Genomic DNA, 15,954 nt, shown 5'->3' on the forward strand with positions numbered 1-15,954 from the left:
TGTCCTGTCTCCTGTCTCTTCTCTGGTCACCATGGTGCACTAGCTCCAATGGTATTGTTGGTATTGTTTTTTCTTTCCTCTCTGTCCTTCATGGCTCAGTGTTAAGTGTATTTGCTGGCTGCTGTTATTTGAGACAGGAGTCCACCATACAGTCGCCAGCTTTTTAATAAAGTCTCCAAGATTTGACCTGTCCAAGTGTGGAATCTCCATTTTCTCATCTTATAACAATTCTACCTTTAATAGACAGGAAAGAAGCAAAACTATGGGGCAGACAGGAGAGACCCAGGGTCTAAGGAAAAGATGCAATGTACCTCTTCCTAGAAGCACAGCTTCACGATCAGCTTTCTTACTTTATGGGTACCTAAGCATATGCCTCTTGCTACCAAAAAGTTAAAAATCTAGATTAGGGCCTCTGATCAAAGATACCAAAAGTGCAGAGTAGGAAACCCACATGCTTGACTTTCCTGATGGGGTTCTCAGCCGTGGAACTCAGCCTGGTAAAGCCTGCTAGAGAGTTTTAGGTTTTGACTCAAGGTCTTCTGTGCTAGCAAAGACCAAAGAGAAGGAGCACATCAAGAATAAGTGTGTGGGGGCTGGGGATATAGCCTAGTGGCAAGAGTGCCTGCCTCGGATACACGAGGCCCTAGGTTCGATTCCCCAGCACCACATATACAGAAAACGGCCAGAAGCGGCGCTGTGGCTCAAGTGGCAGAGTGCTAGCCTTGAGGGGAAGAAGCCAGGGACAGTGCTTAGGCCCTGAGTCCAAGGCCCAGGACTGGCCAAAAAAAAAAAAAAAAAAAGAATAAGTGTGTGAATGTCAGAGAATGTCCATCTCCAGAAGCTAGGTATTGTTCAATCAGTTCTTTCTGAGATTACCATTTTGGTAACACAAACAAGCAGAACTTATACAACCACTGACCCATGGGACATTAAGATTCAAAGGGATGCTTTGATCATGTAGTTCAGTGCTATTGCTTAAAAAAAGAGAGAGAGGAGGGTCCATTGGCTCACACCTGTAATCCTAGCTACTTAGGAGGCTGAAATCTGAGGATCATGGTTTGAACCCAGCCCAGGCAGAAACATCTCCATGAGACTCTAATTTCCAATTAACCAGTCAAAAAACTGGACATGGAGCTGTGGCTCAAGTGGTAGAATGCTAACCTTGAACACCAAGAGGCTCAGGGACAGCACCCAGGCCTGAGTTCAAGCCCTACAACCAATAGAAACAAACAAACAAACAAACAAAAACAAAACAGAAAAAGAAAGGAAAGAGGCTAAGCCTAACCAGGTCTCCTCACTCTTGGTTGGCTTAGAGATTAGCTGGCCTTAGTAGATAGCTTTCACTTGCATCTTCTTCTTTTTTTTTTTTTTTTCTTTGCCAGTCCTGGGGCTTGGACTCAGGGCCTGAGCACTGTCCCTGGCTTCTTTTTGCTCAAGGCTAGCACTCTGCCACTTGAGCCACAGCGCCACTTCTGGCCATTTTCTGTATATGTGGTGCTGGGGAATCGAACCCAGGGCCTCATGTATATGAGGCAGGCACTCTTGCCACTAGGCCATATCCCCAGCCCCACTTGTATCTTCTGGTTGCTCAGAGTGGTCACTGGGAATGTAATGCAGAATAACCCAACAGTCTCAGTTCCTTGATGCTTAAATGAACTGAAGTACTGGGGTGCCAAAAGGAGGTGAATGTGTGTTTTCTTTTCATGGGTGCTTGGGTTTTATGTGGCACCTTCTTTTGCTTCCCCTGTCAAGTGATAGCCAGAGTGATGTGCGCCACCAGCTGAAGAGGACTAACCTGAGCATGGCTGAGAATGACTGCAGGGCTCCACTCCAGGCAAATAGACCTGTTGGATCTGTTACTGTGCTACAAAATTCACCCTGAAATGAGTCACCCACATGCAGCTGAAGTCTTTTCTAGAATCATGGCATGATCTATAGGGGAAGTCTAGTACAGCATTATCAATTTATAGGGCTCAAAGAAGTTCAATGATTTGCCTTGGGTCACACAACATGAATGGGGGAGACTGGCAAAGACCGAAGTATCCAGATTGGAAATCCAGATTCACTTTAAGAGAGAACATTTTCACTAAACCATTCACCCTTTGCTCCCATGTTAGGGTATTTCTGATGGGTTCCAGATAATAGAGATCATATCCATGCACAAACGAAGCAGGACAAAGACAATGGTGGCTGCATTTGCTGAAGGAACTAGTACTTAGGACAGCATGTTAGAGTAGAAGCTGAAGCTCTCTGTCATGGTCTTGGAATTGCTGCGAGAGGAGCCATTGGAGTTCAGATCCATGGAGGAGGGTGTAGCCTTGGAGGCCTCCTCTGGGTCCTCCTCGTGGGCCCCTACCACAGTGGAGACAGTAGTCTCCAGGCGGCTGACCTTGTACACACTGCCCTGGGTCTGGAGATACCGGGTGGATTTCATCTCTAGCCCCTCATAGTCACCAGCATTGATGAAAGGGCAGCACCGGAAGGCATGCTTGAAGCCTAGACGGAACCTGGAGAGAGAAATGAAGGAGAGTGAACTATGAGGATGGCCTGTTTGCAGAGGACATTCCCCATCATTGCATCAAATTCTCAACCTTGGACACACCCTGCCATTATTTTTTAAATTAATTCCGGGCTAGAAAGGTTCCAAGGCCAGTCAGCAAAGTCAAATATAGGATCAGAATCCAGGTTTAGGTGAGGTGCATGTTGCTTCTGAGGGCATCGCTGCACTAGGCTGCCTGTCCTGTTAGGTCAGAAGACTCTGAGTCAATTCAGTGTCAACAAAGACCACTTACTACCTGTTCACTGTGCTCACAGCACTAAGTTGGCCACCAGGCTCATGGTTAAAACCTGTGTTAGCTTTCCCAATGTAGTCCAACGACTGTAAATAGACTCTCTGTGAGTCTATTTCACAACGGAGATACCGTGTACCTACCTCAGTTTCTCTGTTAAACAAGAAGAATCTGCCTTTAAAGACAAAAATTTGAGGCAAGTTGTCATGCTTTCAGAAGGATGGGATCTCTTAAGTGAGATTAACAGAGACCACTGGAGCAAGTTCAAGAGCATGTCTTTCTGGTACTCATAGTACTTGTGTTTGTCTCAGTCACAGGAGGCTCTTCTCAACTGCTGCCTACAATTTTTTTCTTTGTGTTTTGTTTTCATCCTCACTTCCTGCCACACACAGAGGCTGCTGCTTTGAATGAGTACTGTGTTAGATCTTTGTATTCCTGCCCCCACTGGGCACCCTCTGCCAGCCATGGTGATACCTGTAACTGAGGATGAGAGCTACTTTTGATGATCTCTCCCTGCCCTGACTAGTCTGAGTTTGGCTTTTTCTTGGCGGGGGTGGGGGGGGGAGGTCCTTACACCAGTCTGATAAAATAATAAATGTGGCTTTCCAGGCCCTGACTCCTCTTTGCTTACCTGGTCCTGTTAGAAATGCAGTAGGATAGGAAGAAGATCCAACTTACAGGCTTGCCTTATGCTCATCAGCAAGAGAAGTTTTACATCAATCCTAATTCCCTCTTCCCTAACACAGTTGCTACAAGAATATATGGATCCCTGATTTGTTTAAGAAACATCCACACTTCTGTACAACTCCCAATCAGCAAGGGACACAGTGTGTGGCTATATTGCTCCCTCCTATTTTTGTCAGCTGTGTTGATTGAGGATGGCTACTTGTAGACCCTAGAAAGGGAGTGAGTGGGGGCTCACCTGTCATTGAGGCAGCAGTAGATGATGGGGTTGTACATGGTAGAGCTCATGGCCAGCCACATGATGGCCAAGTAGACCTGCTGGATAAACTTCTTCAGGTAGAGATCCGGGTTGATATAGGGCAGGAGGAAGAAGATGTGGAAGGGCAGCCAGCAGATTGCAAAGGTGCACACCACGACGATCATCATTTTCACCACCTGGTGAAAAAGGTGACCAGGGGAGCCCACCAACACATTCTCCTTTCAGTGCTATTTCTTCCCCTCCTCCCCTCACTGCATACATTAGGGTGGTATAGGGCAGGAGATAGTTATAATACTGCCTCTCAAAGAGGAGGAGGAAGAATCTTTTATATTTGGACATAAAAAATTTTGATTATGCCAATATTTCTAAGTGTGGCCCAGGACAGGCATCAATCATCATCACCAAGGAACTAGTTAGAGATGCAGGTCCCAGGCTTCTGGACCCAAAACTCTGAGGGTGGGACCCAGAGCTCTCTGCTGGACTAACTGTTGAGATGGTTTTAGTTTTGTGGTATATGGCCCTCCTGGGCAGCCTGGAGAAGCCAGGGGAGATCAGTTGGCTAGGGCAGGCACTTGTCACTTGGTCTGGAGGCTGAAGGAGTGGGAAGGGGGAGAGGGGGGGAGAGATTGGGAGAGCCACTGCGAGGACATATTAGTAAAGGAGATTTAAAATAAGATTTTAGGAACACTGGGCACGGAAGTCTGAATGCTTGTGTTATTTCCAATTTATATGTTAAAATCTTAATCTTCAACATGATGGCATTAGAGGGTGGGGCCTTTGGGAAGAAATTAGGTCTTAAGGTAGAGTCTCCTACTGGAATTAGATCTCTTGGAAAATTAGTGCTCCTGTGTGGGCACATAGGGGAAGGAGCCTGCAAATCAGGATGCAGCCCTCACCAGACACTCCATCTGCTAGTGCCTTCATCCTAGACTTCACAGCCTCCAGAGCTGTGAGAATCTGTTTCTCATCATATCTCGCAAATTTCCAAAAGAATTTTCTTATAGCAGCCTAAATGAACTACAATTCTGAATGCTGTAATCTGTCTCCAAGAAATCCCAGGGAAGACGCATATGGCAGCTATACAATCCGTTCAAGGAAGCACCAAAAGGAGAAAAAGAATGGAGCACGGAGAGTCTTCTGTTTGCTGATGTGCAAGGCTCTTGGAATTTTTATGTAAAAAATGAGACCACTATTTATTTTCTATTTGTAGAAACACAGAGAAAACAATGTATGTGTGCATGTGTGTATTTGATTTACAAATACCAATATATACAAGGCTTAGCAAAGCCAAATAACAGTGGGGATCATGTTGTGTGTATCTTCGGGTATTTGTGCATAGGTGGTTTCATGTACATTTATGTGTTTGAGTGTGTATGCATGTTTTATGCATACTGTGCATACTCATAATGTGTATGAGTGTACGAGTGTACATGCTTTATATGAGTGTGTGCAAGTAAATGAGTTTGTATATATATATTTAACAAGTGTGTATATGAATGTGTGTGAGTATGTATGTATTTGTGATTGTATATTCATGAATGTATACGAGAATGAGTTTATGTATTTATATGTGTAACTATGTGGCAAAATTGAGTCTGTCTGTGAATGAGTAAGTACGTGTTTGAGCTTATATGAGTGAGTGATTGCAAATGAGATTTATGAATGTGTGCAATGAGTATACGTATGTATATATGAATAAATACATATGTATTGTATGATATATAAGTATGTATGTGTGTAATGCATGTATACAAGTGTGGTATACATTTGTATAATGAATGCATATATGTACAAGTATATGTATGGAAATGAAAATATTATGCAAGTAGTAGCTACGAGTGTGTTTGTATGAGCATAAGCATGTGTAAGAGTGGATATAAATGTTTATGTATGTGTACATGTGTGAGTATAGTGAATGTGTATAAGTGTGTGTATGTGTACAAGTATGAGGGTAAATGGGTTTATTATGGGTGTACAAGTATGAGGGTAAATGGGTTATGCATGTAACTAGTGAATGTATGCATGCATGAATGTAAAGGTGTGAGCATGGATATGTGTATGTATGTAATGAATATGTGTATGAGTATATGTGTACAAGTGTGTATGTGAGTGTATAATGTGTGTAAGGAGATGAGCATAGGTATGTGTGTATGAGTGTGTATGTATGTGTATGGGCATGTGCAGAAAAAGGCCCTCCTCTCTGTTCCCCTCCTGTTCCCTAGTCCCAGGGATGTTTTATGCCTGCTGCTCTAGCACCAGGAGGTTGTCAGCCCTGCTTGCCAGTCTGTTGTCTGTGCCAGGGTGGTTGCTGCTTGCCCCTTGCTCACCTTGCGCTTGGCAGAGACTTGCTCGTGGTACCGGTCTGAGGAGTCCCCAGGGATCTCACTGGCCCACAGTGTGATCCCCACCACAGTGTAGGCATAGCCAATCACCAGCAGGGGGAGGAAGTAGATCAGCATGGTGACACAGATGTGGTACCTGCAACAAGGTAGACCGAAGGGTCATTCTAAGAAATGACAGGGTTGCTTAAGGCTTGGCTCAAAGGCTGGGTGATAAGGCACACTACAGACCGTGCTGACTGCCAAGTGAATGGATTTTGAGCTATGTTACTGCAGTAATACTCATTCTATCTTGTTTAAGGCAAAATTCTGCTAAATAGAAGATACAAGTAAGGGGTTTGAATTTTGAGAAGACAAATTTTTCTCAAGGAGGCTCTGGTTTGTCTGTCTAGTTTTAACTTTTTACTCATCGCTAGTGTTAGATAACATAATACTAATATTACTAATAATATTATCTTGGGAGACTTACTGAAGCTCTTAGATATGGTTTGGGTATGGCTTGATTCTCAAAGCTTCATGTGCTGGGAGCTTGGTCCCCAGTGTTGGTGAAGGTGGAAACTTTAAGAGGAAGGGTCTAGTGGAAGGTTCCTAGGTCATGGGAAAACCACTTTAGTAACTGCATTAGTCCTCTCTTTTCTAGGAGTGGTCAGATCTCCTTGAGACTACTTTTGTTCCTCCAGAGAGAACGGGAGCTTAACATCTTGTGTGAGTTATTGGGGTGCACACACTGCACCCCATTCTTGCACATACTCCTGCCTCTGTGCTACCACCCATCATGAGCTCCCTTCTAGGGCTGAGCTGATGGCAGTGCTATGCCCTTGGACTTTATAACTGTGAGCTAAGTAATTTTCTTTTTTCTATAAAGCACTGTGCCTCATGTGTTTTGTTATGGAAACAAAACAAACTGATAATCACTGTGCTAATAATATTAGTGACATTGTTAGTAGCAGAAATGGTAGCTAAATTTGGAATATTTCTGAAGAGAATGATGCTAAGCATTTCATTGGCATTCTCCTATTTAATCTTTAAAGCACATATCGTCATCCCATTTTGTAGATCAGGAATCCAAACTTCCAGAATCCCTTTAAGTTGTCCCAGTTTATAACCGGTAATGGTGAGGGGCTGGAATCAGGGTGCAGGTTGGTGACCCCAGACTAGTTTCTTGGCACTGGAGAAAATTTACCCATAGATTCCATTTCCTGCTCTTTATGCTAATTTTCTTTCCCAACAGGGAAAACACACTTATGCACTCAATTTCTCCTTTATGGACACTCCTTTTGTTTTCAGGCACTTTTGGTGAAGCCCAACATCTTTGCCACTTCTCCAGTCCCCTCTGGATATTAAGCATACGTGAAGAGTTCTTAAGTAATGAACCAGAGATTCAGTGATGCGGAGTAAGAGTACATCCTTGTCCTGCGCAGACAGGCTCCTGGATCAGCAGGCTGTCAAGGTCATCTGGGTTGTGCTTTCTGGGACCTGCTGGATTGTCCAGCAGCCACAGAAGTGATGGTGTGATGTACCTCCTTCAGGTTAATTACTAATGGTGCTTGCAAGCAAAGCATTTAGAGATAAGGTGTGTGTGTGGGGGGGGGGCGGGGATTGAAAGATGCTGAGACCCTTTAAGAGGCCTCCTGTCTTCTCCCTATGAGAACAGCTCAGTGTCATGAAGACTGACGGATCCAAACATGCTGGCTGAGCTTGGTCAGACCACTGCCTGGGAATGCTGAGCATTTTTGTGGGCTCAGGGCTGCGAGGAGAGGACCCTGCTACTCAGTTGATGCTTCCTTCTCTACACCAAGGGTTGTTACCTTCACATAGGCCTCAGACACATTGGAAGGGCTTGTGATGTGTTTAAGGGGGCTAAGAATTTGCATTTATAGCACATTCCCAGATTGCTGCTGCTACTGTTTCTGGTTCAGATTCTTGAGAAACATTGTTTTAACTGGTGATTCTAACTCCTAAATGCCTAGTAGAGCCACTGGGGGGCTTCTGAAATGATCAGTGCTTGAAGGTATCCATTCAATTGGCCTAGCTGTGGGAGCAGAAAATTTCCCAAGTTATTTTAGAAAATGTCCCAAGTTATTCTAATGAACATCTATCATGGAAAGCCTGCTATTTCTGATTATAGATCTTTGAGACCAAAGAATGCCTGCTGGGACCCCATGATTGTTTGTGGTTGAATGACTTCATTAAAATCTGTACTAAGCATGCTTTCTGGTGTCTATATCTGATGCTTTGGCAGCAGAAGCTTTGCTGGTAAGGGAGGTCTAGCTAATTCCTAGAGATAACAAAGCACTCTCCTGGTAACACGCCTTCCCATGCAAACTAATAATTAATACCCTGCATCTGTCAGCTTTATTGGGTTTGTTAGACCCAAAGGACATTTCTCCTGCCCTGGACAGGCAGAACCCACAGAAATAATTCAAGCTAGCCAATCCTTAGCCTTGCTTACTCAGCCTCACCTCGCATATTCTTTCCTGAAAAAAAAAACAAAACCCAGTTAAGGCTTTCTCTATGGTATGAGAACTGGCTCCTTTACTTTGGGATCTGTGAGAAATAAAGCATTTGGTTTTTTTCCAGTGGTAATTATCTTGTTTTACAGACCTTACCATACCTAAATACAAAATAAAACCAGCATTTAAAAACAACACATCCTTTGGGAAGTCCTGAATCAGAACATTAGGGGAATGCTAAAGTAAAACATCATTTATCAGTCTTTTCTTTTCTTTTTTTTTTTTTTTTTGCCTTTTCCTCTCTTTCTTTTTTTGTGCAAGTCGAACTTGAAGTCAGGACCTGTGCACTATCCCTGAGCTTCTTTTTCCACTCAAGGCTAGCTCTAGACTTCTTGAACCCAGCGTCACTTCTGGCTTTTTAAAAAAATTAGAACTTTTTTTTTTTTTTTTTTTTTTTTTTAAGTTTATTGGTGATGAGAGTGTCATGGACTTTCCTGCTTGGGCTGGCTTTGAAACTTGATCCTCACATCTCAGCCTCTTGAGTAGCTATGATTACAGGAGTGAGCCATCAGTGCCCAGCATATTTTTTTTTATCCTTTATCAAAGAAGAAAAATAATTCAGTTACCTATTTGGAAACAAAAGTAAAAAGGACTTAGTTTCAATAAAAACTGTGTTATATATAGCAGGCAGAACATTGGCTTTTCTATGTACAACCAGGAATAATTAGAAGCAATAGGAGATCAGGTGATCAAAGTTCTAGGTCAGCCCAGGTATCAACCAATGGCTAGGTGCAGTGGGGTAAGCCTGTCATCCCTAGGAACAGTGGGAAGTACAAATTATAAGGATTGCAAACCAGGCTGGCTGGGACATAAAGCAAGATACTACCTTGAAAATAACCAATGGAAAAAGAGGCTGGGGGTATGGCTCAAAAATAGAGCACATACCTAGTGATCATGAAGCTGGAACCAGGATTTCAATCCCCAATACTTCCAAAAAGAAAACAAAAGAACATAATGTAAGAGCACAATTCACGTTTCTGTTGAAACAAAGTTTGAATGGGGGAAAGTAGATGAGTGGGTAAATGGAAAAGGGAATGGGGGAAAAATACAGTCCTAATACTCAATATCCATCTGTGATAGAGGAAGTGGGAAACGGAACATGTTTCTGGGAAGAAGGGGAAGTAACATGGAGGAGAATGATGAAAGGGTGATTGATCAAGAAGTATTGAACATATAAATAGACATGTTAAATTGTAACTCCTTTGTACACCATTAGAAGTTAAAATGTAAAATAAATATTATAAATAGCATAAATTCAAATTATAATATCACCTGAAAAAAAGAGAATATTATACATTTATTCTACTTCTAGGAATAGACCCAAACAAACAGAAAAGCTGAACTCAAGCAGCTACTTAGACACCAATATTATTCAACACAGATAAAAGATGGAAAACAACCCAAATATCCATCAACAGATAAATGGATAAGCAAATGTGGTCTATCTGCAATAAACTACCATTTAATCCTAAATTGGAATGGAATTCTGAAATATTGATAAACATTTCAAATATTATACTAAGTGAATAGACCAGAAGGACAAATACTGTAGAATTACACTTATATGAAATATACATCATTAAGACAGAAAGTAGAGACAGAAGTTAAATAGTAATTCCTACTCTTTAACTCCTAGTATTTAACTGGCTACAGACCTTCTGTTTGGGATGATGAAATTGATAGCAATGACTGGTCATACAACACTGTAAATATTCTTAATGCCATTGCATTGTACATTTTAAAATGATTAAGCTGGTATGTTTTTATATTACTAGTTTTAATCACAATAGAATGATTAGAGAAAAAAAGATTTCAAAAAGTCTTAGATCACAGGCCTCCGGACTTGCAGTTTTCTGTTTTTTCCTGGCATTTCTAAAACCTCAGTTCTACAAAAAAGAGAGATTCAACCCTTGGATAAGCTCTAAAATGAAACGTATCATTCTAAATCTTGTTCAAACAAACTCTTAAGGCTGAGAAATTATGAAAGTTCAACCCAAGCAGTGCCCAAAATTCTCGCGGAATGTACATTGAATGAAACTTCATCATTATATAAGAATAAACTCATTTCTTTCATCTTCACACTTTTTTGAGGGAATTTTTTAAAAATCATATTTTATAGTTAGCTGAAGTTAGCTATTGGAGCTAGTTAAAAGTGTGTCTATGTATTTGCCCAAACTATTATTTTAGAAAGCTGGTCAATGAACCATAGTAATCCTATTTTGTGTGATTTCACACCTATTTTGGCTTTCATTTCAGATATATACTAGATTCATTCCAGGCAGGATTTTATGAGCTCTCAAAAGTAATATTTGCCTTGGAAGAAGAGATCTAGGGTCAGCAATGAACTGGAAGTGAGATGGAGAAAGAGCCAGAAATGAAAGGAGAGGCAGTGACAGAAGGAAGTGCTTGTCCCCTTGATGAGATTTGTTCCAGGTGGTGTAGACATGGAGGAGGGGTAGGAGGAACAGTACATTCATTGTGATAATTAAATCTTGCTGAAGTGCTTATTAGAACTTTCAGAAGAAAGCTGCATGCAATTGATTCATGCCTTTATTCCAACTAGCTCACTCCTTTAAGCAGTGAGTAGAACTGGAGGCATTTTCAGGATAAACTTGCTGAACATGAACCATGTAGCTCCTAGTCCCACAGAGTCCTGGTCCTTAATGCCCTAATACCTTAATGCTCATGAATCCAAGTTTACTTAATGCCTCACTAGCAGGTACTGAAGTAAGGTCAGATCTGGTCAGCATCATCATTGGCCACATGGTGAATTGTAGGGTCTGGCATCTTGTCTCTACGGGTGTAGCTGAATTCCTAGAGGAAGGGAAGTCCCACCCCCAGGTGATGGGTATTCCCGAATCCCTGGAGACAGGGATGGACACTTGGCCTATAGGTTACTGAACCTGTCAGCCAAGTGCTTGGGACTGGGAGCTTCCTGTGACCCTGCCCCCTTACCTGAACCTATTTAGGGTCAGGCCAGCTCAGGTACAATTACGCCATGCTGCATGTCTCTGTGTTCCTGTCCTGTGTCCTGTCTCCTGGCTTGTCTCTGATCACAATAGTGTCCCAAATCAGCTCTCCATTGGAGCTGGATTGGTTTGTTGGTATTGTTTTTATTCTTTCTCTCCTCTGTGGCCTGTTTTCCTAACAGTGTTAAGGGTATTTGCAGGCTACAGGCCTTTTTAACAACTGGCTGCCTGCAGACTGGTAATGCTCTAATAAAGAATCCAAGATTCGATCCTTCAATATGTGGCTTCTTGGATAATTTACCATATAACAGTACAAAGCACCAGCAGTTTTGGTTTCTGAAGTGATCCTCATCATCTGAAACCCAAATTTATTAAATAATATCTAGGTGTTTTCATAATGGACTTACTAGAGACTCTAGATGCTTTGGAATAGTGGAAGAAGGAAGCTAAATACTCATGGCTCTGTGTCTCCCATCTTCACCTCTAACAATGTGCCTTTTCAGTATGGCCTTATGTATTGGCTTTCTACATATGGTTTTGTTTAAAAGGTGGTAGGTAGGGCTGGGAATATGGCCTAGTGGCAAGAGTGCTTGCCTCGTATACTTGAAGCCCAGGGTTTGATTCCCCAGCACCACATATGTAGAAAATGGCCAGAAGTGGCTGTGTGGCTCAAGTGGCAGAGTGCTATCCTTGAGCAAAAAGAAGCCAGGGACAGTGCTCAGGCCCTGAGTCCAAGACCCAGGACTGGCAAAAAAAAAAAAAAAAAAAGGTGGTAGGTAGAAGATTTCAACTCCTACAGAAAGACTGAAGAGCACTGGTTGAGCACTCCTGGTCTCCTTCAATGCATTAACCATCTCTGCTATATCCCTGACATATAGGTCAACATCCTTTTATATAACCCCTGTGGCAAACTGCTCATTACCACAAATGCTGAGCTACACCGGTGACCTTTGGAGGCTTGTTGGAGATGCAGATTCTCAAGCTCAACCCCAAATAGGCCATATCTGAGATCAGAGATTTCATACACAAGTTGAAGTTTGAAGCACATGGCTCTCTCTCTTGACTGTATGTTGGGAATGACCTGTGGAATCTTGAGAAATTCCAATGTGTGGAGTCCATCCTAAAATTTCTTATCCAATTGGCCTGCAGTAGTGACCTGGGCACTAGAAGCTCTCAGGGAAGTTCTCAGGAGCTCTTCTGGGAAGCCAGGGGTAAGAATCATTGACACTGAACTTTTTTGGCCCTGGTAGCTCCTTCTAAACAGAGTGAAAGTCCCTGGCAATGGAGTATTCACTATTTCATCCAAGGTTAAAAGGCAAAAATGGACTCAATTTTCTTGGGAGGTCCTGCACACACAAGGTGACTTACTTGACTTTGTGTTAGTGGGGAAGTGAAGGAGGACTGGTCACCAGAAGTGGATCCAAGTGGGCGATTCAGAGATGGTGGTGGTCACAGAGTTCCAGTGGTGAGTTTAAGTTATTAGGTGGTGGCACAGGATGTGGCAGAGAAGGATACCCCACACAGGAAGACAGAGGTAGTCCCTGCAGCTGTATTATGCCCATTAATCAGGCTTCCCAGTGTAGCAGATGATACCAGATCATCTGAAGATTTGATGTCTCTGAGGATGTTCTGTAAATCCCTTCCAGCCCCAGGGCTTCGGGATAGAAATCCATGACTTACAACTTCCACCAGGAGGCACCATGCTGCAGCTGGCACCTGGACCAATCAGTATTTCCTTTAGATTATCAGCGCTTCAGTAAAAGAGCAGAAAAAGGAATGCACATTGTATGTGCTTGGACTCATTGAACAGTGCACATTGCCTGCCCTACTCTACACTCACATGCCTTACCCTATCATATGTAATTTTTTAGTTTGTGCTTTTGTAAGCATGTTCTTTGCAAACCCTGGAATGTTCCTAGCTGTGGAGAGCAGAGCTGCATTTTGTTGGTGACATGCTTGCTCTGCATGCCAGTGAGTGCTAGTCAATGTTTTGCTGCCACAACTCTGCCATCCTTGAGCCCTCCACACGGTTCTGGCACTCTGTCATGTTAGGTTTTGGCTGAGGATGGGCTGGCTGATCATCACTGCAGTGTCCTTGCTGGATGAATGCCCAGGGATGGATTTGGGTAGTCTTTTTGCCCCCAACTATTGCAGCCGATGATGAACACTGAGATACGGAGAGCTGAGATTTGGGCATTATTAGTGGAATTTGTATTTTATCATTCCATCAGGCATTGAAAGTATGGTTATTTTTGGTGAGACATTGTTTAGAAATTGCTTCCAGCAGTGCCAGCTAATAAGAATAAACTTTTTTCCCCATATAAATAAGTCAAACAATAATTGTGGATGTGGCTGGCACTTAACACTTTATCTAGTCTCTGGGGCATATGAAAACACATAAAATAATTGAAACAGTCTTGGTCACAATAGCCTAAGCACCAAACTTCTGACCCTTGTCCTAAGTTGTCATGACTGGAAAACAGTTTCTCTCTACAAGAGAAATCTCAGTACAGCAGCCATTAATAAATGGCTAGAAAGCTGAAGACTATTGAAGAAGATTTCTATGTGGTACAGTGTGAATAGCTATCGGCTTTTACAGGATGTAGAAATTTGACATTTTCTATGTGTAGTAGTTTCATTGTAAAGGCATTTCTAGGAAATGGATTTGACTTTATCCCATTACATCTGGGACTTCAGCTAACAGATGCCGCTGACCCTATTTTAAATTAGAACCTTAAAGGGACAAGGAAAGGAAAGTAATTGCCTTGTTCAAGTCACACAAAGTTGAAACGAGAGTAGGAAACACATTTACCTTTTTGTCATTTCAGCCTTTTGCATGGTTTCCTCTTGCTACTCAGAGGTGCAAAGAAGAATGGCTAGCTGTCACTCAAATCATACAAACTACAACTTTTTTAAAGAAAGCAAATACATCAAGCATAATAATTATCTACAGCACTTAATAATGGCACACAACTCATTAAAAATAGCATAGCTTAAAATACCAGCTGCAGAACTGAATTCCATATAGATGGATGCCTTGGAATGCAGCCAACTGGATTCTAATTTGTGTCTGGATTCCTCCTACTACTTCCATGGCTTCTGTCTATTGTGAACCCTGAGCCCAGAGAGAGTCTCAGTTACCTGAAATATGTGGGAAAGACAAACACTGTACTTTCTAGCACGGACAATATGCCATTATGCTATGCCCCACACAGGCTGCCTGAGTATAGTTTCCATCAACAAATTGAACAATGCCATTTACATGTGTCATGGAAATGATTAAGAAGACTCCATTAATCAATTTGAAGTCTTGTAAGTGAGAAGACAAACATTTTTAATGTGGGAATGATGAGAGATTTTTGTTTCCCTAAGTTGGCCCAAGCAAATCTAATAATTGGGAACCATCTTTTATGTAACTCACTTTATTTTACAAAACAGGGAGCCTTTCCCCCTTTTTTTTGGTCTGTCGAGAGCTTGAACTCTGGGCCTGGGCATGGTCCCTGAGCTCTTTAGCTCAAAGCTAGCACTCTATCACTTCAGCCACAGCACTATTTTGTCTTTCTGGTGGTTAATTGTAGAGAAGAGTCTCACAGACTTTTCTGCTTGGGCTGGCTTTGAACTGCTTTCCTTCGATCTCAGCCTCCAGAGCAGCTAGGATTACAGCCACCAGGACCCAGCTGGGAGCCTTTTTTTATGGAAGGAAAACCTAGGTTGATCTCCACAATAGAGATGGAAAACCCAGGTGCAGTGAATGCTTTTGGGGAGGAGGTATGAAGGGGTTCATGTTGGGAAATGAGAATAATAGACAGAGACTTAAAAAATATATCTAACTGGACAACTGACTTGTGCACTCTTCAATGGAATTATTATTTTATCATTTGCACCTATTAAACTGGGCTTTCTGAACTTGACTTTGTGGAGATGGTGCATCTGTATAAAATCACATACCTTTTCAGAAAAACAATCTCTAAAATCTTGGGGATAGCCTTGGGCTGAGAGAGAGCCCCTTCAGTTTGCAATTTTACTCCTTTTTGTGCTGAGGATTGAATGCAGAGCCCGGAGCATGAGGCTTGCTAGGAAAACACTTTACCATTGATCTTCTCCCTCCTGTAATATGCACCTTCAGCAATGGACGAGGATAATGGAACTAAGAGACCGCACAGCTGATGCAAGGCCCCATTTAATCAAACACCTAACTTTTAGTAAATCCTCTCCATGGATTAAGTCCAGAGGACATATGAATAGGAAGACAGATAATAAATAAATATATCACAAATGAGTATAAAATCATAAATGAGTTCAGTGTACAAATGAAACAGAGCAATGGTAGAGAAGATAGTACTCATAGGACCTGGATGGGGTAGTAAAGACTTAAAGGGCTGTGAAGAGCTGGGTGCCAGT

At 42.3% G+C, this 15,954-nt stretch overlaps 1 protein-coding gene across 1 annotated transcript in view; it reads right to left on the minus strand.

The window, feature by feature from the left end:
• Positions 1-2,075: 2,075 nt before the first annotated feature.
• Tacr1 (tachykinin receptor 1) overlaps positions 2,076-15,954 on the minus strand; it is a 166,182-nt gene continuing 152,303 nt past the window's right edge. The window contains exons 3-5 of the mRNA XM_048353576.1: positions 6,060-6,210; positions 3,712-3,908; positions 2,076-2,507 (exon numbers count right to left, since the gene is read on the minus strand). Of these exons, the coding sequence (XP_048209533.1) occupies positions 2,216-2,507; positions 3,712-3,908; positions 6,060-6,210 (640 nt within the window). The 3' untranslated portion in view covers positions 2,076-2,215. The remainder of the gene's footprint in view (positions 2,508-3,711; positions 3,909-6,059; positions 6,211-15,954) is intronic.

This window comes from Perognathus longimembris, chromosome 8 (genome assembly GCF_023159225.1).
Source record: "Perognathus longimembris pacificus isolate PPM17 chromosome 8, ASM2315922v1, whole genome shotgun sequence".
Classification (NCBI taxonomy): domain Eukaryota; kingdom Metazoa; phylum Chordata; class Mammalia; order Rodentia; family Heteromyidae; genus Perognathus; species Perognathus longimembris.